Source organism: Drosophila eugracilis, unplaced genomic scaffold (genome assembly GCF_018153835.1).
Source record: "Drosophila eugracilis isolate 14026-0451.02 unplaced genomic scaffold, ASM1815383v1 contig_2167, whole genome shotgun sequence".
In the NCBI taxonomy this organism is placed as follows: domain Eukaryota; kingdom Metazoa; phylum Arthropoda; class Insecta; order Diptera; family Drosophilidae; genus Drosophila; species Drosophila eugracilis.
Window position 1 is genome coordinate 1,509,873 of NW_024573052.1, and position 21,912 is coordinate 1,531,784.

At 46.8% G+C, this 21,912-nt stretch overlaps 2 protein-coding genes and 1 non-coding gene across 4 annotated transcripts in view; all 3 read right to left on the reverse strand.

The window, feature by feature from the left end:
- Positions 1-82: 82 nt before the first annotated feature.
- LOC108102464 (40S ribosomal protein SA) lies at positions 83-1,509 on the reverse strand. The gene is made up of 3 exons (XM_017207473.1): positions 1,420-1,509; positions 970-1,212; positions 83-769 (listed from the first exon to the last, which is right to left on the reverse strand). The coding sequence occupies exons 2-3, from the start codon at positions 1,186-1,188 to the stop codon at positions 176-178; spliced, it is 813 nt and encodes a 270-aa protein (XP_017062962.1). The 5' UTR covers positions 1,189-1,212; positions 1,420-1,509; the 3' UTR covers positions 83-175.
- Positions 783-887, reverse strand: LOC121530067. Its single transcript, XR_005993755.1, has one exon. It is a non-coding gene; the product is annotated as a small nucleolar RNA snoM1 (small nucleolar RNA).
- Positions 1,510-1,606: 97 nt separating the features above from the next.
- Positions 1,607-21,912, reverse strand: part of LOC108102456 (glutamate receptor ionotropic, NMDA 2B) — a 30,762-nt gene continuing 10,456 nt past the window's right edge. Inside the window, exons 3-11 of one of the 2 annotated variants that reach the window (XM_017207465.2) lie at positions 13,674-14,445; positions 13,302-13,452; positions 12,460-13,053; positions 12,061-12,350; positions 11,849-12,001; positions 11,635-11,786; positions 10,751-11,258; positions 10,574-10,675; positions 1,607-4,975 (exon numbers count right to left, since the gene is read on the reverse strand). In XM_017207465.2, the coding sequence (XP_017062954.1) occupies positions 4,933-4,975; positions 10,574-10,675; positions 10,751-11,258; positions 11,635-11,786; positions 11,849-12,001; positions 12,061-12,350; positions 12,460-13,053; positions 13,302-13,452; positions 13,674-14,445 (2,765 nt within the window). In that variant the 3' untranslated portion in view covers positions 1,607-4,932. Of the gene's footprint in view, positions 4,976-10,570; positions 10,676-10,750; positions 11,259-11,634; positions 11,787-11,848; positions 12,002-12,060; positions 12,351-12,459; positions 13,054-13,301; positions 13,453-13,673; positions 14,446-21,912 lie in introns of both variants that reach the window. The other variant, XM_017207463.2, reaches the window with a different exon arrangement.

The following is a 21,912-nucleotide window of genomic DNA, read 5'->3' on the forward strand; positions in this document are numbered from 1 at the left end:
ACTAACTCATTGTGATTTAAACCAAAACAAAAACACCTGGTTATTCAAGTCACCAGCCATAAAAATTAAAAAACATGTGGTGTTTAGATATAAACAAAAGATGTTTATTTATGCCGCGGCAGAGGCGCCTGACAACCCAATGTGCTGGTGTAGTGTCATCTGTGGCACGGATTTCTTAGAACTGGCCATCACTGCCCCAGGAGGTCTTGACGGTGTCCTCGTTCCAGTCCTCCACTCCACCGACAGTCTCGGCGGCCACCTCATCGGCCCAGTTGGTGGTCTCCTCGACCGGATGGTCGACGGCCTCCTCGATCTTGGGTGGTGGCAGGAGCTCCTTGGCGGCGGCCTCCTCCTTCTCAGCTTCCTCAGGGTCGCGGTAGAAGAACAGATCGACAACGACGGGCCACTCAACACTGCGAGAGATAGTTCCACGCAGGCGGAGCACCTCACGGGCCAGAAGCCACCACATCAGACCGATGGAATGGGCCGACTTGTTGTTGCATGGAATGGCAATATCGATGTAACGCAGAGGTGAGTCAGTGTTGGTGAAGGCAATCACGGGGATGTTAACGTAGCTGGCCTCCATGATGGGCTGGTGATCGGTGTTGGGGTCGGTCACCACCAACAGACGCGGCTCGCGGAAAGCGGGCTGGATCTGGTTAGTGAAAGCACCGGGAGTGAAACGGCCAGCAATGGGAGTGGTGTCCGTGTACTTGGCGAACTTCAGCACAGCGCGCTGGCCGATGGGACGCGACGAGATGACGAAAACCTAAAAGAGAAAAAGGTTAATTAGCAGATGCTTTGTCTTGCGGAGGTTATGGATAATCCTTATGCTGCATTGGTTTTGCAGCGTGGCTGGTCAGCGGTGAAGTTGAAATCATTGAATTTCATACCCGAAAGATTAGTAACAAACTCATCATGTTAGCCACGCTGCTCTTGGAAAGCATGCTTCCCCGAAATTATACTTACATCAGAAGCGTTTTCAATGGCAACGATGGCACGGGCAGCCAGCTGCAGCTTCTCCCAGGTCTTGCCCAGGTTCAGGATGTTCACGCCATCAGCACGGCGCTTGTACACGTACTGCTCCATCTGGAAGTTGACGTTCTCAGAGCCCAGATGAGTGGTGGCCACCAACATCTTGGTGATGTCGTCCTCCTTGAGGGACAGAATATCTAAGCCTCCCGACATGTTAACGTGGAAAGAGTTACGGACCTACGGGTGAAAAAGCGCATGTTAGTTTCCATAACCTGAAATACGGGTGCTCCACGTGCAGATGCAGTTGGCCCGGAATCGTGGTAGTTAAAAGGTGGCAATGTGATGACTTTGCTCAATTCTGAGTCTCCAATCTTGATGGCTATCATCAATTTGTACACAAAACATTGCCATGCTGGAGCCACTGGGAGCGGTTTGATTACTTACGTCTAGATGCCGCTGGGAGTTTTGACAAAATGGACGATTTCCGGGTCGGGTGCGATGAGGTTAGCGCTGGTCCGATATCGGTGTTTTTTTCCGCACTACTTTTGGTATTTTTGCGGTATTTTGGTGTGGAGCGTATGCAGTCACACTCTGCTTAAGTAGTTGTTATCGATATTTACGTGGTAGTTGTATCGGGTGCGGGACGATGTCATACTACCATTAGCTTTTTACGATATTTTCGACGCGTCGCCGCGTTAAAAACGAGGTGAATTTCAGTGTTTTAATACAAGGAGCGAAATATATTACCAAACCTGGGTAAGTGTTTCTATAAATATCTATTTACCATTACTCTATATAACCTAAAATGAAAGACCGACACGTTTTGTATACACATTTATTGCAAGTTGGTTTGTTTATATTTTAATTTACGTGTATTCTCCTCGCCATCTGTAACTACCACAACAATGTACGCATATTCCATTTGCTTAGTTTATGTACGTGAAACGCTTCTTATCTCAATCCGCTGGCGTGGTTAAAAAATTTTGTCGTGTTAGTAACTTGAAATACGACCGGCCGACGTGCCGTCCCGTTCGCTCCTTCGCTCAGGTGTGGACAAGTGTGGGCGATCGACATTAGTTTATATTCAAATTCACCGGCTGAATTCAAATACTGTATTCGATATTCGTTATGTTCGAGGAGATATATTTTTGCGTTTAAAAATTGATTCGATTTCGATTCGTGTTTATGATTCTTTTTGTTTTTTATCTCCTTTGCTTTTCATGTATGTATGTTTGTATTTATGTTAAACACCTAACAAAATGCACCGTTATTCGTGTTGGTGTGAGTGTCTGGACAGTGTGACTGTGTGTACGCTCATTATTCGCACTTGTAACTTAATAACATTAATAATATATTTAAAAAAAAAACATCTTTTTGTATACATAAACCTTTTTTTCTTTGCCTTTAGTATCATTTGTCGTGATGTTTAGCTTATTTTCTTTGGGTTTAGTTTTAAATTACTAACTACTTATATAATGTAATGTTAACTTGTTTTACTTGTTTTAATTTGTCCGTAAAGGTTTTGTTTTCACTTCTCTTCCTCGTCCTGCTCTTCATCGCTCCCTCCCCTCAATCGTTTTAATACTAAATTGTTGTCTGCAACATCGTTTTCCAGTTGTGGCTTAGCTTTGGTTTTTGACTCGCTTTTTGTTTGGTTTTGTTAGTACTCGTATAATAAATTTGAACAATTTGTCTTAAAAAATATATACATATATGTACGTAATAATTAACATTTCGCTATGTCCTCCTATGTCCTCGAACCATTCATTCGTAACTTGTGTATAAAATATTTCCACTACAAAAAATCACTCTTTTGCAAATAAAACTCAATAAGTTTCTTTGTTTTGTTTTCATGTTTTGCTGTTAACATTGTTCTTGTTGTTGTTTTTGTTTGTGTCAGCTCTCGCTGATGTTACGGTTTACTCGTTAGTCCGTTATTCAGTTTTGTCCGTTAGTCAAGTGTTCTAGTTGTTTTTGTAGTGTTGTGTTTGCAGTTGCCGTCTTCGCTCGCACCGCTCTCGTCGTTTTTAACGACGGTTGAGGCATGGGCGGGGAACATAACGGTTTAATTGAACAGAGATGGCGTTAACGAAAAGAGTCTAAAAGAAGCACACACACAGCTAAATAATGGCTGTGCATGTTTGGTTGCTGTACTAGTGAATGTGTGTGTGAGTGTTTTTGTGTGTTTAAAGTTGCATTAGTTAGTTAGTTACAATTTTTCTTTTACATTTACGTTTCGCGCTTGCTTTGAGTATTGGTAATCCTCGCTAAACATTTAGAAGACACACATAAACAAATACCAACACAATACAACGCCTCAGATTCTTTAGTTAATTCGTTCATTATTTACGTCGCGTTTTTAGTTTTTTTGTTTTTAAGTTCATGCGTTTAATCGTTTAACCTTTGTACATATTTAATTCGATTTCAAGATTACTTTAAATCTGATTTAAGCACGTTTTTCCTCGCCACAACAACAATGCACATTTATAATATTTTTTATCTTCTTCTAGTTATGTGAGTGTGGGTGAATTGTGACTGCGAGAGAGAGAGAGAGAGGGAGAGAGAGTTTACATTAACTTTAGGCCACATGCAAGAGAGTCGAACTAGCAAGCGAAAGTCTCATTTGATTTTTCTCCTGGCCAGGATGATGAGGATAAAGGTGGTATTGGGTGGTGTGGGGTAGGGAGTTCTCTCTCGGCGAGCAAGCGAAATGAAAGTGAAAGTGAAAAGAAACAAAAGAACGCAGCTAAGCGGAAAGGAGCAACTAAAATGAAGCCTTGGTTTAGTGGTCGTGTGGTTATCTCCTAGCGAGATGAAAATTTCGTTTTCGCCCCTTGCATTTATATATTTTGGGTTTTCTCTTCTTTTTTTTTGTCGTTTTGTTTTTTGTTTTTTCGGTTTGTTTTTAGCGGCACATAAGCAATTTCTTTATCAAAATCAGAAAAAATATAAGTACATACATGTATATTCATATGTAAATATTTCTTGTTTTGTTCTTTAAATGTATATGTATATGTATATGTACGTGTATATGCAATAACATTTATATCGTCGTAATCATAGCAAGGTAAATACATATAAATCTGTTAATGTGTATATTTAATAATGGGCGTGGCAACCGGCGCCGCTTCTCCTCCTGCCTGCTCGTTTCTATGTATGTATGTAAGTACTCGTAAGTTGGTATGTATGAGTGTATGCCATCTGGCCACACATACGCTTACTTCAGTATGATTTCGTAAATATTTACTATCCAAAAAAAGACAACAAACGGAACAACAATCACAAACAATCAAACGGATTACATACAAACATGACCAACACTGGGTTGTCTACTATCCCTCTTCTTCTACTTCTTCTTCTTCTTCTTTGCCATCTTGTTAACGGTTAACAGTTCAATCGCCAAAAATGTAACGGTTGATCTCCCCAGCTTCTGCTGCTTCTGCTTCTGCTTCTGCTTCTACTTCTTTATCTCCTTCTTCGTATAGTAGTACCTCTTGATCTTTTTTTTATTTTAAAACTTATTTTATGAAATATTAGTGCGGCGGCTGCTGTTTTGGTTGTTTCTTCCTTCGGGTTCCATTTAGATTAACTGTTTTGGTTTTACTGTTTTACATTTAGTTTAACTTTATACAATCTTTGTGGTTTTTGGTTTTGTTTTGTTCTAGGATGTGGATCTCGGCTACTTGTCGTTCTTGATTCTCGATTTTTGAGTTGTGTGCGGTTTTCGTGAGGCGCTTTGGGTTCTCTTTATCTTTCGATTTCTATCTCGTATCATCTCCCTGTCTCTAACTTTCGAAAGCTTTCAGTTTACATATATTATTTGAAACGTTGATTTTGATTAGACGTACTCGCTCGCTCTAGGATTGCATGCACTCTGTCCACTCTGCCAGTAACACTAATAACGATGTGCCTCTAGGTTGAGCAGCAGTTCCACTTATTAATCCAGCTCCTAACGCTTCAGAGCACCGTCTCCATCTCGGCGATTTCCGTCTTGTACGACCTACGATCATCCATTTTGGGGGGGGATAGAGAATGGGGTTGGCCCCAAATGTTAGTTGAAGGATTCAGAACACATACTATATATCTACTATATACATATATATGCAACTGCTACTTTACACCAAGCATGCTTAACGGATAAAGTGGTGCAGGACATGCGTTGTGGGCAATGCTAATTAGCCTGCCAGCCAATGAAAAATGTGACAAATTGTAATCAGGCTCTCTTGGGGTTGAGATATGGGAGATGGATAGGGGCTGGGTGGGAAACTGGATAACTGGCAGCGGCTCCGATAGCCAACAAATGCGGATATGTGTGTCAAGGCGAGTGCCATGTTCAGTGTGTGTGAGGATGTTGCCGGGTAGAATCAAAAACATTAGCTATAATGGTGGAGAAACGGCTGAAACTACTACGGGAATGCGGGTTTTCAAAAAGGGGGGCAGGGGGCATGGGGCAGAGTAAAAAGAGGGACTCTACGACTCGGGCATCATCAATCAATCAGAGTCCAACGAAACGAGCACTCAAGGGTTCGCATGTAAATAAATTAGTGCCAAAAAGTAAATGCGAAAAGCGAATCATCAAAGGGGAGCAACAAGGCGTGTGTGTGTGCTGCCTGCCTGGCAGTGATGACCCCGTCACACGATCGGACAGGTGCTCCATTCCGATAAAGGGTTTGCCGTTTTCCCTTGGGCATCATCGCTGTCCGTTATCCATCATCAATTCATCAGCCCTCATGGCCCAGACTCCGGCTCCAAGCTTAACTTTCATGTTCGACTTTGAAGTGTTTTTCCCCCGGTTATCCCGCGGAGTGTAAAACGCTTGTGCAGTAGCATCCGCACGAGTGTTTTGCTTAACAAATTTGGAGCGGATCCCGTTCCTCCAACTTAATTTGCACAATTCGCGGAAAAGTTTTATTGTTGCCCGTTCAACGTGAGGGCCAAAAGTCAGAGGGAAACCTGCGTTCGAGGTAACAGATTCGCTGCCATCCATAATGATGAGCGTTGAGCAGCCCTAAGTTTATGCACACATTCCCCACATCCAGGATGCAGGATGCTGTATGCTGGTAGCGAGGAAGAGCCTTAACCCAAACCCAAACCAAAGTCCACCATGGAGCTTAGGCGGGAAGCGAAAGCCGACATAAATAACTATTCATTCGCAGCGTTGGATACATCTTGGAACGCCAGAATGCACACAGCATATACGGGAATGGTCAATGGGCGAAGGACAACGGGCTTGCACATGGACACGGACAACCACAGAGAATAACACTCCACCTGTTCGGCCATGCCTAACGCCCCACTTCAACCCACTAACACCGCATTTGGTTGGCAAATCTCTCGGACTGTTTACTTGTCAGTAATTAATGGAAATGTCGCTCTGTGTGCCCGTTGGTGTGGCTCCTAAGCATTCACGCCATTACAGTGGGTGGGAACACGGAAATGGGCCAGAAATAGTAAAACATTAGCTATAATAACATGGGAATAATATTGTGTTACAAGGATTAGTTTCTGAAACAAAATATGTTGCCTACTTAAAAGGGTTTGCCACGATTTGGTACAAAACCTTCAAAGGGGATATAACATACGATACATGAATCTTTTTCAGTGTTTGTTATAGTCAAAAGACTGATTTTTTAGGCAATAATTATGATTTTCACTATTGATAGAAAATAGCAATATTGTTTATCGGCTTTATGCCTATAACTAAGTCAAAACAAGGCGCACAGCCAAAAGAATGACTGTTTTGTGAAGCTAACGATCAACACAAACTTTCCTTATCATTGGTTTGACGATTTTGTGAATTTAAATTTTTTTCAAAATTTCGCATTTTTGATAAGGGGTACCATCATCAAAATTTTCAAAAAATGGCCAAAAATTAAGTTTTCCAGATTTGAATGCAAACCAATTGGGAATCATAGCAATCCAATTACGAGCCCTACGAGGTATTACATTCCTCATTTGGACCATTTTTGGCTGTGCTATGCAAAAAAAACTGATTTTTTGGTGCTCAAAATCACGTAAAGGTTTTTTGGCAGCAAAGATTCCGGTTTCCTTGCCGTTTCTTAGCTCTAACTTTGTCAAAACAAGCCGCATGTCTTAACCAATGACTGTTTTATGCAGATAAGAACCAAAACTTTAAACTTCTGTACTTACTTTTATCTTTATTTATCTGATTCTCTTGAAGTGAGCTGTGATTTAATGGCTAAAAATCGATAAACCCATTTCTGACTGAAATTTTGAATATTTTTTCCGGCTTTTTAGCTTTAGCTCGGTCAAAACAAGACGCACAGCCAAAAGAATAACTTTTTTGTGCTGCTAACGACCAGCACTTTCCACCCCTATCACTCGTTTTTCGATTTTGGGAAAATAAATTTTGGCCCAAATTTCGCATTTTTGATAAGGGGTACCATCATCAAAATTTTCAAAAAATGGTCAAAAATGAAGTTCCCCAGATTTTAATGCAAACCAATTGGGAATCATGGCAATCAAGTTACGAGCCCTACGAGGTATTACATTCCTCTTTGGACCATTTTTGGTTGCGCTATCGCCAAATAACTGATTTTTTAGTGCCCAAAATCACGTATACGTCGGTTGACAGCAGAAAGGCCGGCTTTTTTGCCGTTTCTTAGCTGTAACTTTGTCAAAACAAGACGCACTGCTGAAACAAGGACTGTTTTATGCAGCTTACTACCGAAACTTAACAGCCCTATACTTTCTTTTTGCGTTATTGTTCTGATTTGTTGCTGCGAAGGCTGATTTAATAGCCAAAAAAGCAAGAAATTTATTTTTAACAGAAATTTGCAATACTATGTTCAGGATTTTAGCTCTAGCTCGGTCAAAACAAGACGCACAGCCGAAAGAATGACTGTTTTGTGTTGCTAACGACCAACACTTACCACCCCTATCACTCGTTTTTCGATTTTGGGAAAGTCAATTTTGGCCCAAATTTCGCATTTTTGGTAAGGGGTACCATCATCAAAATTTTCAAAAAATGGCCAAAAATTAAGTTTCCCAGATTTGAATGCAAACCAATTGGGAATCATGGCAATCAAGTTACGAGCCGTACGAGGTATTGCATTCCTCATTTGGACCATTTTTGGCTGTGCTATGCCAAGAAAACTGATTTTTTGTGCCCAAAATCACGTATACGTCGTTTGACAGCAGGAAGCCCGGGATTGCTGAAGTTTCTTAGCTTTAACTTTGTCAAAACAAGTCGCATAGCTAAAACAATTACTGTTTTGTGCAGCTAACTACCGAAACTTAACACCCCTATACTTGGTTTTGCTATAATTGTTCTGATTTTTTGGTGAGAGCTCTGTTTTAAGGTCTGAAAAATCAGGAAACCGAATTTTAACAGAAATTCGCAACTTTTATTGCGGGTTGTTAGCTCTAGCTCGGTCAAAACAGGACGCACAGCCAAAGGAACGACTGTTTCGTGCTGCTAACGACCAGCCCTTACCACCCCTATCACTCGTTTTTCGATTTTGGGAAAATAAATTTTGGCCCAAATTTCGCATTTTTGATAAGGGGTACCATCATCAAAATTTTCAAAAATCGGCCAAAAATGAAGTTTCCCAGATTTGAATGCAAATCAATTGGGAATCATGGCAATCAAATTACGAGCCTTTCGAGGTATTACTTTCCTCATTTGGACCATTTTTGGCAGTGCTATGGCCAAATAACTGATTTTTTTGAGCCCAAAATCACGTATACGTCGGTTGACAGCAGAGGCTTTGGACTGATATTCTTAATCATTTTTATACCTATAACTTTGCAAAAACCAGGCATACAGTCAAAACAAAGACTGCTTTGTGAAGCTAACGACCAAAACTAACTTTCCTCATCATTCGATTGACAATTTTGTATATTTTAATTTTTTGGGATTTTCTGTAAGGGGTAACATCATCAAAATTTTCGAAAAATGACGAAAATTATTCTTTTCAAGGTGGGTACACAGATCGACTAGGAATTAAGAAGCAAACTCAACGATGTATAACATTCATTATTTGTACCAATATTGGCTAAGTTATGGGAAGGACACAATCATTTTTAGGGGTAAATCGGGATAAACCAAATTTCGCATTTTCGATAAGGGGTAACATCATCAAAATTAGCGAAAAACTCAAAATTTTGACTTATTAAAGCGTGAACACAGTTCGACGGTATTTTTAATTACGAATCCAGCGATGTATGACATTCCATATTCCGACCATTATTGGCTTTGCTATGAGAAGAATTCCGAGGCTAAAATCAGGAGAAAACTCCAGGGCCAAATGCTGGGATCAGCGAACACCCTGGGAATTGAAAGCCTTCACTTGTACAAAGTAAATCGCTTACGGCGTTAACAGACTTGTTTTCTATAAATACAAAAGTTATTATATATATCTAATATATAACTGCAAACCGTTCAAGTCTCAAATGCTGGATAGCGGCTATTCAGGTTGATCAGCATTAAGCGAAGCTTAGCCTTTTTACCTCAGTGCTAGCAGCGTCCCGCACAGATTTATAATCCGCAAGGCTCGTTGGATGGCTGGGAGTGGTGCATAGTGGAGCACCGCAAAGTCGCTCCTAAGCTGGGCAACCGGGACAGAAACCGACCCCTGAATCGGAGGTGGTGGTGGTGGGTAGCCAGGTGGTGTGGTGGAGCTGCACAGATAAAGGTGTTGGCCCCACACAAAAATGTGTTTGTGTTGCCGGGATGGACGAGTGAGTGATTGACTGACTGCCTGACTGACCTGGCTGGCTGACCAGAAAGGGGGTGGCTGCTTCCAATGCCGGTGGAGATGGAAACGATAATGTGGATGCCGACTGCTGGCTGCTGGCTGCCGGGTGTCAGTACTACCCTGATCCGTTAATTGCTGGTCCTGCTGCCAAGGGGTTGCAGTCAGCTGTGTGTTTGGGGGACGGGGGGGACTGTGGCCGAACTCGTAGCCGGACTGGGGATGGTCGTAAAGCGTTCCCACATCCGATTACCTGGCCGGGGCCCGACCCATTGTGGACGATATGCAAATGGATGGACCTACACAATCTCCTCACAGTCACTTCACACAAAGGCAAAGCTCCTTTGCCACAGCTACAGCCACAGCCACAGCCCTTCTGTGCTGCCATGAATGACAACAGGAACTGTCGGAAATTGTGCTATAACTAAAGACTATAACCAGGAACGGTCTCTATGTTCTGCGTTTGTGGGCAAGGACTTGGGAATGGGCATCAACATGGAGTTGGGAATGGGCCACACAACCTCCCGCCGCCGCCACCGTTGCCACCACACAGTGTCTGCTGAATCAGGAACCGAGATAAAGTAATTTAATAAAGTCATTTCCATATATTTATATTAGGGCAGAAACCAGAGAAATGCCCCAAGGGGAGACGTGTGGGGTGTTGTAGCAGCTGCCCGGCATCATTAGCGTGGCCAGTAACGAGTCCCGGTCCGTTCCGGGGGAAAAAAAAGAACTCTGAACCGAGCTGGAATGTTATCTCAAGCAATTGCTTAATTTAATTACAGCCACGGGAGATGGGGGGAACATCCAGGGAGGCGGGTGTCTGGGTCTGGGTGCAGGAACTCGTGCAGGAAAAGGCATGCACAAAGAAAACTTACCACCTGTATAGATCTTGAGCGCTGGCGGCGAGACTCAGGTTGCCCAGCAGCGGCGGTCGCTCCTTAAGATGATGATGGTTCAGCAGGTCCGAGGAGGAGGCCAACCTGCAAAAAGGAAGGGCATTAGGAATGGGTACACTGGGACTAGTCGGGAACCCCGAAGTTCTGGTGGGCACTCACCTCAGTTGCGGCGCCTTGATGCCATGCTTGTCCATGACCTTCTCCAGCTGGCGGACCCGCAAACGAGACATATCCAGCTCGTGCTTGACCTTCCAGAGGTGCGTGTCGCAGATGGGGTCGTTGCAGCGGTGCTTCTTAAGGATCTCAGTGGCCTCGAATACAGCCCCGCGGAATGTCAGCGACTTGCCCATGGACAGCGAGATGAGGGCACAACAGTGGCCGCCGTCCTTCTTGGCAAGTCGCTTACGGATATACTTGAAGTAGACGTGCTCCAGTAGCAGGAGCAGCGCCGCCAGCAAAATGCCGGCCATCAGTAGCAGGAAGGCGGACAAGAATTGCTCGAGGGCCAGCGGGTCCGAGGACTTGTGCTCCTGCTTTCCCGGTCGGCACGTGCCCGTCATCCAGTATCGCCTCAGCCGCTCCAAATCCCCATTCGCCCGGAACTCAAGCAGTCGCTTGTTGAACATCTGCACGTACTTGGAGTTGCGGCTAAATGCCAGTCCGTAGCCTGAAGCAAAAAAATTTGGGCCAAAACCGTAAATTACAGCCATCGAAGTAGATCAAAAATGCGAAAAAAGACTAATAATTGTCACTAATTTAAGGCCATGTTTAAGCGACATATTACAGATATTGTTTACAGGCTAAACAAGTGTTGGCAGGGCAAGCTTGGCAAACAGGGCGAAAGTTTTGCCAGCCATAATTTGATGGGCTGCAACTTTTAGCCAAGTCGTTTCCATAGTTTAACAGCTAATGGATGCTGCTGTGTGTGGGGGTGAAAATGAATTAAATAATAACTCTTGATGAAAATCAAAAGTCCAAAACAATGAGTAATGACATAAAGACTTTGGATGGCAGTGGAGAAGAGAAGTCAGAGGAGGCCTTACCCGTCATGGCATACCAACTGCCCACGGTCATGAGCCGGCAGTCTTCGTCCTGGGCCACCAGATAGTCAAGCACAGTGCCGTCGTAGATGAAGGAGTCCAGGTTGCCATTAAGCACGGCGGCCACTCCATCGGCCACGCTGGTCTTGTTGTACCTGAAGAAGAAGATGTTGGGGGATGAAGGGGAACTCCAGGCTAAACCACTTAAGCTACTCACTGCCGCATATAGTTGTGCATGACGTTGAAGTACTTGTGGATGGTGGAGTCTGTGTGGCTGTACGGGATGGTTCCGAACTTGAAGGAGGGCTTGTGGGAGAAGGGATGCACCAGACGGCTGTCGTTGAGACCGCTGAACTCGTGGAACTCCTCCCTGTAGGTTAGAAAGTGCTCTCAGAGGTAGAGTACGTTGTCTTGAAGAGCCCAGCTTACCTGGTTATCATGAAGGCGGCCAAGTTGGCAGTGTATATGGCCAGGAATACCACAGCGAAAAGGGCCCAGACGTTGGTCATGAAGCGAGAGGTAAAGCCGCGTGGCGAGTCCACATGGACTGCGGCCTGAAAGAGGACGGCCCACACCAGCCAGTAGGTGCGGAACAGGGAGAAGCGGTACGGTGTCACGTTCGTGTTCTGCAGGTAGAGCTTCATGTCGTAGCCGCTGGGCGAGAGCCATTCGAACAGGAAGATCATGAAGGTTGCCGCCTGGATGGCCACTATGCCCACCTGGCATTGGGCACAGGAGAGAGAGCCGAGAGAGAAAGAGGAACAAGAAACACTTACCCGTGAGTTGCCTGAACAGATGGAGAGATACGGTGGAAGGAGCAAGACTTACCAACATCCAGGATGCCGTATCGAAGGGCTCCAGAAATGCCGTGGGCGAGATGATGCCCGTGCGTTTGGCCACCACGATGGCTATACCGGTCTCCATGAACGGCTCGGAGAAGTCGACGACCGCTTCGCGTTCCGTGTTGATCATCAGCGAGGTGAGGACCATGTCCGTTTTGCGGTTGACTAGGTCGGCGATCAGGCCGTTCCACTTGCCATTCTCGAGGGTACCCCATTTACCATCTTCGACCCGCACCAGCTCGTAGGTGAAGCCCAGCTCCTCGGCAAACTTCTCCAGCAGGTCGATGCAGAAGCCGCTGCAGCATTGATAGAAGGACTCGTTGCGGTGTGCCTGGCCCACGTCGATGTCGGCGGCCATTTCGTGGTCGGCCGCCACCCGGCAGAGCACACCGCGGTCCATCAGGCACTTGCCACTCACCGGGTCCGCGGGCGACAGATTGATATAGGGTGCCTCTTCGAGGAATGTGATCTTCAAATGGAACTTCTCCGGCACGCCCTGGGGCGGGGCGTGCGAGTTGCCGGGCCACGCAATGTCGCGGATGTCCAGCTTTTGCGTTTCCCAGGACTTCCACACTCCAATCTGCCCCCCAATTGGAGTCGTGGACCAAGTGGATCGAGGTAGATCGAGGTGGATCGAGGTGGTAGCATAAGTACAAAGCGGTGCAAGATCGATTGATCGGTGCGGGTTGAGATGGATTAGATTGGGTCGTGGATCGTGGATCGTGGATCGTGGATCGTGGATCAGAGTGGAGCAAGGAGAGTGAGCGTAAGGAGAGTGGAAACGTGAGAAAGGATTGAGAAAAGCATGCGAGCAAAGCCTCCACTTACCTCCTCCCACACCAGGTTCTTGTTGTTGGCACTTGGCCGGAGATTCATGATCTTGAGCTCCGCCGAGCGCAGGTCCCCATCCGCTGTGAACTCAATGTTCGGCTTGTTCAGATCCCCCTCGATGGAGACATTCCGCAAGTACTTGAAGAAGCTGGGGAAGAGACCATACGGTTAACAGGAGTCCCCAGAGCTCTTTTATGACTACGGGATTCTTTACTACCATTACAAGGATTGGAATCATCAACTTTTTTTTGCTCTTTCTTAAATTTTAAACATATCGCCACCGGGAAATACAGCCATATTATGCGGAATCGGGGTAAATCTAGGTCTAAACTAGAGGCTAGCATGCATAGCTCTGGGATCAGGACTTACATTTCTCCATTGTCCCAGCGACCACGACCCTCGTCCTCGCAGGACAGCGACTGGGTGGTGAGGCGGCGGTCACGGTTGGCCGGATCCGTTAAGTAGGCCTCCACGCCGTAGCTGTAGATCTTGATGGCGTTGGAGATTTCGTTCATGAGTGCCGCACTGGAGGTGTCAAAGTGCACGCCAAGCATGCCGACAGGAAACTGAGAGTGGGCATCCTTCTTCTCGATCACCGACTGGCTGACTACCCAAACGTAGTTCTCGCCAGTGAGCTTCATCTCCTCGGCGGCACGCAGGATGGTGATGGCCTCCGTCTGCGTGGCATAGAGCAGCATCACACGCGCCTCGCTGTTGACCAGCTCCATAAGGTCACTGGTACGGGTGACCACGATGGAGTTGAGGATGGTGAACTTAAAGTGCTCCTGCATTTCGGCCACGCGTTCCCTTACTGCCTGCACGAAGTCATCGTGACCGGCTATCTGCGAGGTGACCACCGAGAACTGATGCCATTTATAGCGTTCCAGGATGCTCAGCATTGCGGCGCTTTGGTGTTCGATGCTCGGTGCCAGCTGTAGCTGCAGCGTTGACTGGGAGGCCCGCCGTTCCAGACCCGAATTGTCGGCATTCCACGAGATCACCGGAATGCCCAAGTAGCCGGCCAACTGCAGAAAGTACTGAGCCGAGGCGGTGCTATGACCGAACTGTTCGTTGTTCATCATGTACAGGATGGCCGACACGTTCACGCGCAGGAACTCCTTGCACAAAGTGCTGAGGATGGCTGGTGGGCAATGAAATATGATTATCATTAGCTGGTTAGAGGGGTTTAAAATGTGAGGAGTGATTAATGGGTGTGGCATGGCAAGGATTGGCTTTAAAGATGGCCAGGACTAGAGACTTTCTTTAAGGAAAATCCTGAAATTCTGTTAACTAGTAATAGAAAGCTGTAGTCGGAAGTATTCTCCAAGTCCCTTAGTGCACTTTCATCTCTGTTCATTTGTATATCTGACCGAGTAAGCTTATCGCAAAACAGCTTCCTAATCCTAAACCTAATCCCACTCCCACTCCCACTCCCAATCAAAATCTCAATCTCAGCTCGTGCGTGTCTTGTGTACAGATGTGAGGCAATTAATTGCAGATTAGCCACCTTCCGAACTTGTTTTACGATTGGGTGGTGCCACATTGTGGAGTAGTGGGAACCTTTTATTGGGCTGCCAAGTGCGGTTAGGTTGGGGCCGTGGGAGCGAGCCCTTAAAACTGAACACCAGGATGCGGTGGGCGAGGTTTGAGGGCTACGCCGACGCGGATTCTTTTCAGCTGCACGCGCCACTCTGCCACCGCTGAGGCCTACTAGCTAATTGACCTACTTTAAGGACCTGCGGTGTTGCCAGGGACGAGAAGTGGCGTCCTGGCTTTAGAGCTGAGCTTCCTCCGCCGCGGCAACCGCATGGTAATTAATTCATATGCAATCTCCATTGGCTCGAAAGGAAGCGGCGGTGGAGGGTGCGGAACTGGGTGTCATGACTCTGTCAATGCCGATGCCATTGTTCATCAGTGACCAAAGACAATTTCGGAAGTTTTGCCACCCATAGGTTAGGGCTAGGAAGGGGGAGGTGAAATCGATGATAAGACATTGTCAAGTCCTAGGGAACGTGCGATAACCCCTGTTCTCGCACCCCCCGCCCCCCCCTGTAGGACTGTCAGTCTTCTGTCAATGCTTTGGCAAAATGTGAAATCTCATCAAAAAGTTTAATTAACTTTTTCATCACTTTACTTCTGCTCCCTGCATTCCATCGCTGCTTAGGGGGGCTAGGATGTGGGTTCGGTTAACTGAGGAGTGGCCGGAGCAGAGGTCTGCTAATTTTCATTCCTGTCGGCAGACGTCTTGCAGTGTCCCTGCATTCAATTACCATTTCCATGTCGGGACTCACCCGGATGGATTCGAAGCCGCAGATATATATATATAGCTGCAGAGATACGTATATGGATAGCAGGATGGCAGGATGTATAGGTATGGGGCAATGGCATAGGCCTAGTGCCAAGGATACGCAACCGCACACTCGGAATGATGGATCGATGGGCGATGGCCCGATGGTCTGATGGACCGATGGCCCGATGCTAGATTGAAATGCGGAGGGCGAGGGGTCTGGAAATTGTGAACCTTTGTTCGCATTTAACCGAGAATGGAAATTCACTTAACGGAATTAGGCCCGGACAGGGCACAACCCCTACTCTTGCCCTGCCCCTACTCTGCCCTGCCCTGCTCTGCCCTGCCCTCCTGAAATTTAATTTCGTTTTAATGGAGCATTTTTGATTCCTCCGGCCCGGCCCATTACGAATTTAATTGCGTGCATTAGGCACCCTGTAATTGCATTAGCAAGTGTCGAGCTCTGGCTCCTGTGGCCACAGCAGGGGTCTCGGGCAGGAACTGAAGCTGGCCAGAAATCACACTCATATCGGGATTAATCCAGGCCCCGAAGTGCTTATAGTATGGCAGGTAATGCGGAGAGCGTGTCGAGGTAAGCGGCAAATCATCAAGGTCGGCCCGTCCTCTGCTCGAAATTGTAATGTGGCGCCACCGAAGGACTCCATCCGGAAGTGGTGGCCGAGGGAGTTGAAAATTGTGCTGCCACCCAACATGGAGGAACGGGGCGGCGAACAACCAGGCTTTTTGTAATGTGCAAATTGAATTTTGACACAGCTTCGCCCCAATTTGACTGGCAAAGGAGCTGCCCCGCAGGAACAGGAGCGGTAGCGGGAGCGAGAGCTGATTGTTGTACCAGAGCAGGAGTCAGCTGACAGCTGTCAGCTGTGACTTTGAGGCTCCGGCTTTGAGTCCCATCGCATTCGACCTCGCTCGACTTTGTCTGCTCTGACAGCAGCGCCGCGAGCGGCATGGCGAGGAAATGTGGGGGGGAATATGGGAATGAGAATGGTGATAGGAAGGGGGATGCCTCCGTCAACTTATTATAACATCCATTAATTTCATTTAAGCATCATTCAATTGCCTTCGTTTTTATCGCAAGTTATCACAAGTTGCCAACAATGCAAGTGATAGAGTGCAGAGGAGGAATCACGTGTGTGCGTCGCCCAACCACTTCACATCCGCATCCCCTCATCCTTCGGCAACTCCCGCCCTACTCTTGAGCAACTTTTTACATTACGCGTTCAACGCAGGCAAGTGGAAAAAGTGCCGACAGGCGCTCTAGCTCTACACTGGCAGCACATAAATCTATCTGCCCTCGAAAGTGTATCTTCAGTGCACAGGCAACTTCGGGCTGCTTCCGTTTTCCACTTCGCAGCGACGCCAGGAGTTGTCCTGAAGTGGCATAAAGCACAATTAGGAGTCGCAGCTGTACTGTATGTCCCAGCACTTTGACTCGCATTCGATAATGTAGAATTACACTCGGTTCGCAGTAGGTTGCGAGGTGAAAGGCGCAGGATGAGGAAGAGCTGGCTGAATCTGGAAGAAAACCCGCATGCCAATCGATGGAAAAGTTTGCCTGCTAAGCCAGCGCCCAATGGATTCATATTTTGTGCACACGATTAAATATTTGCCGTGATAATTCCGGCCGATTAAGCAATCTCAACTCATTCCTGTGGCAAACTAATTGCAATGTCGGGCGGGCAGTTATGAATGTCTCTCTTTATTGGATGATGCACTTGGTCTTTTCCATATTGATTACGAATCTATCGTAGGCCAAAAAGTAAAGCATACTTTATTGGGCAAAAAGTATAGCATACTTTCTTGGGCCATCGCTTGGTCTAAGTTTCCAGGATAAAAAACTGACACTGTTATAACAACAGCTTACAAATATTCAACTGTAAAGTCTGAAGTTGGCAATAAATTCGTGGAGTATCATCAAATCCTTCATTAATAAATAATGCTTAAAAAAAAAGGGAGAAAACATAAGGACCATAAGGACTTCTCCCCTTTTGGGACCATTTTGAGGAAATAACTGTGTATTTACATCCGTATGCCATAAATATAAAGTAACTAAGCCTAACTCCGAATTCTGGAGCTCAGAGCTGTGACCTCATCACCAGCCCCGCCATCCTACGCACTCACTCACGCACACGCACGCACGCACTCCACCCCTCATCCCTTTACCCTAAGAGGCATACGCACAGATCTGACATGGGCGTGGCATGCCAATAAAAAGAAATGCCATGCATGGCAGGATAACAACAACAACAACAACAAGAACAAGAACACGAGAAGCGGCGACAGGAGCCAAGGAGTGAAGGAAAGCAAAACGAACTAAACTAAACTAAACTCGAGGCTTGGGTCGACCGATGGGAACTTGTCTCATATTTTATAACTTGACGTCACGGGGCCTCATCGCCACCCACTCTCACTCCCAGTGCCACTCCCCAGTTCCAGTTCCAGTCACCCTATCTCGCAGAGATAGCCGAACAGCCGAAACCCGCATGACGACAATAATAGGGCGGCGGGACGGACAGGAGGGTGACAGGGGGGACAGCAAGGACGGCAAGGACATCCGTAAGGAAGCGCCGACGAGAGCGCCCAAACATCTTATCGAATATCAAAGTGTTGCCAGATGATTTTTCGCTTTTCATGCTCTTGTCAGATGAGTTTTGCACGTGAAATATTCAACCTACACACACACACACACACACATAGACACACTTGGGCATGGCAAGGGCCCAGAGTGGGTAGCATGCCATCCTAAAGGACATACAGACATGTGTGGCATGCACTTACAAGTACGAACTATGCCAGCTTAGCTGACTCAGCCGCAGAGCTGGCCCGGGACACGCTGTCGTTGATTCTACAGGATTCCCACGGCTTGCCTTCTTTGTAAAAGGAAAACAGTAGCATACTTTTTAGCTGAACTATAGAATTATCTCTTTCTTAACGATCTCAGCTAAAGTTCCCATAGATCGATGGTTTTTAAAAAACTTTCTTTTATATAGCGGCATTAAGTATCTTGTAAAATGCCCTTTAAAATAGAAAATATCCTCGGCAGGGTATTAATTAATCTTTTTATGAGAGATGAGAAGATTCCTTAACTCCATTTTCCATCGTTGTTGAAATTCCGCATCAGTTGTTATTGTTGTTTTTGGCATCGAGATAAATCAGATTCATTTGAGCAGCACAAAGGATGGACGAAGGGTTAAGAGGGGCGTATAGAAGCTAGAAACGGCTCCACCTCCTCTTTATTTTCGCTCAAGGATGCCAGCGTCACAGCCACGTCAAATTACTCCGCAGATGCTGACACGGCAGGCAGCTTAAAAAGGGCTGGGGTGGACCGACTCGCTGGCTGGTTGGGCTGGGAAGGTGAAACTTTTGGTGCAAAGTGATGCGTCAAAGTAGTTGTCCCGTGTTCTCACCCCCTTTCATTGTTTGGTGCCACACCCACACCCGCATTTTGTGCCAGCTAAGGTTTCAGCGCGCGCGCCCGGCAACCTGAGACTCTTAAGGTTGGCCATCTTTGTTCTCCTTCACCACCTCCATCTCGATCCACACTGAGAGTGTGTTGGCACCCAAGCCGCAGAGCTGCCTGGCCCACAACCGCAACCGCTTGGCCAGTTGGGCCATTAGGCGTGGTTTCGCCTCAGTTCTCTGCTCGGAACGGATTCGTTCGACTGGTTCTGAGACCAGACCTCTGGACATGCCCGGGCCTGTTCTGTTATGTTCTGTTCTGAGTGGTCCATCATTAGCAACTGAGCGTGTATAATCAGGCAATTCAGTGTCCATTTTATGTCTAGTCTACTCGGCAGTGTCCACTGACCACCCACCCCCTCCTCCCACTACTTGGGCCACTCTTGTCGGCTCTGTCACCGCAGGCATGTGTGCGATGTCAACAGACTTAAGCGCAGTTCATAGTTTGTAACCCGAAACCGAATCGTTGGACAGGCTCCTCCTCCTCCTAGTGCCCGAGGCCATTTCCATTCCCATTCCCACTTCCATTCCCCCCGAGAATAGTAGTCCAAGTTCAAAAATCTCCCAGCGGGAGCAGCATACAGAAAGCGAAAAGCACAAGGCAAGCACAATGAGGAGAGGGGAAAAAAAGGTCGTGGGGCGTGGCAGGACAAAGCCTGAGGGCCATTCTTGACCTGGCAGTGACTCCAAGGCTGCGCCTTCATCTTACGGCGGCGCCAATTAGTGGGACAGCCTCGTACTCCGACTTGATTTGGGTTCCGTTTGGTCTGGATCAGAGGTCCAGGCAAGGCATGGGAAATCTGTGTTTGTGCACTGCCCGAAAAAGGAGTCTGATAAGGCACGATTAACTAGTCGAGTTAGAGGGGAAAAGTATATAGATCCTTATTCTATCTTTATCTATTATTCTGCACTAAGCTAAGATCATTACATAAGACATTTGTTCTTAGCATCTTTCGCCATTTAAGCGCTTAAGTTTATGCAAATTGGATGCCCGATATTTCGTTTTGGCAATAAAATCCATAAACCGACTTGCCACACCAGATGGCTGACTATAAAAGGTAATGGGAACTGTTCAATTTATCAGCCATCAGTTCGGTTCAGTTCGGTTCGGTTCTTGGGGAATTCTGGGTCCATTTATTGATGGCTTTTTGCCCCAGTGTGTCTGCGGTGAGGATGTCTCGATGTCTGCAGCTCCCTCTACCCGTCTCTCTCTCCCTCCAGGACTCTCCCTCTCTTTTGCTACTCGAGCTATTGTCCTGCTTGACTTGGCTTGGCCTAGCCTGGCCCCATCCCGTCTCGCTTGTCCCGGCCGCAGGCTTTGGGTTCGTTTCTTTCCCGTTTTTTTTTGGTTTTCCCCCTCATCGTTTCTTTGCCCCTTCCCTTCCAGCTGCCGACCATTTGTTTGAGGCTTGTTTCGGGAGCAGGACACAATACTAGTGGATTGCCCTTGGCTCACATACACGCATGTACTACAAACACACACCCTCATATATACGTGGGTCAGGCGGCTGGCTAAGCTGCCGGGGAGAATCAATTTGGAGTCTCGGCAGCTGAGGCCGAATATTTGCACGTTGCCAATAAATTCGGAGCTGGAGAATCCTCAGAGAGGGATACCGTCCCCCCCTCTAACATTGTGATTCCCCGGCTCCAGGCACTGCTGCACACACACTCTCACTCGAGAGCTGCACTCTAAGGCCATTAGCAGAGTGTCCAGTTTGATAGGGGGCAGCGGGAACTACCTCCTGGACGAACCAATACCTGGCAGGTGTGGAAAGCGCTTGCAGTTAACGACAGAAACACAGGCCACAACACCTTATTAATGCCACAGTGACGGCGTGGGTGTGGGTGTGGGTGTGGGTCCCTCCTGTCGATTCAGCTGTCCTGTTTGAGGGTTAAAAAGTGGGTGGGTGGGTGTTGCCATGTAGACAAGGTGTAAACAAGGTTAACGGCGCTGTCAGCATCGCTGGTCATTCATTGCCGGTTGCAGTGGCCAGCCGGATGGTAATCGCGGGTTCAGTGGCTAATAATAAAGGACCAAGTTGCCCGTGATGAAAGCTGGCAGACTGCAGGGCGGCCCCGGATCTCTAACCACCCCTCATCCCCGCTCTCCCCACAGTAAAAGCAAAAGGGATGACAAGAAAAATGACTTACGGCTGCCGGGGATCAGAGTTGTCGGACACTGACAATGGAGTGATATATGATACGTGGGTTTCGGTTCTTTTCTGTTCAGTTCTGGTCTGTTTTGTTCCGTTGGGTTCGATCCAAATTAAAATGTCATTTAGCAAAGTGGGCTAAGCTCCAAGTTCAGCTTGGCGGGATCATTCAATCATCCGCTTATTGACAGCATTGCCCATACGCCACGTGGCCATCGATTAAATGATGAAACTTAGCGCGAAGCCCAGGCACTTGGCCTGGCTTTCACCCAATTGTCAATGGCAATTAGAGTATCGCTTACGGCCAGAAGGTCATGCATGTGTGCATACCAATAGGCGGGAGTAATGCACAATTGTTCTGGGTCGAGGTCGAGGGATGGGGATGGAGTCTGGGTCAAATGGCGACCAACAACGGACTTTTGGGCAACAGCGGCAAGGTCGCAGGGCAGTGGGAAACTTACGGGAGTCACTCGGATGCACAAAACGCTCAATTATCCCATCAATTTGACTTCGCTCGCTGCTGACTGCTACTATTGTTATGCAATTAATGCAAATTAGCCGGATGAGCAGATACTAATGGACACGGCGTCAAAGAAGGGGCATTGCGGAGATGGAGGGCGCACAGCATGTGGGAGTCATATAACAGGATAACAGATTACATCTATGTACATACGTTCGTATGTAATGC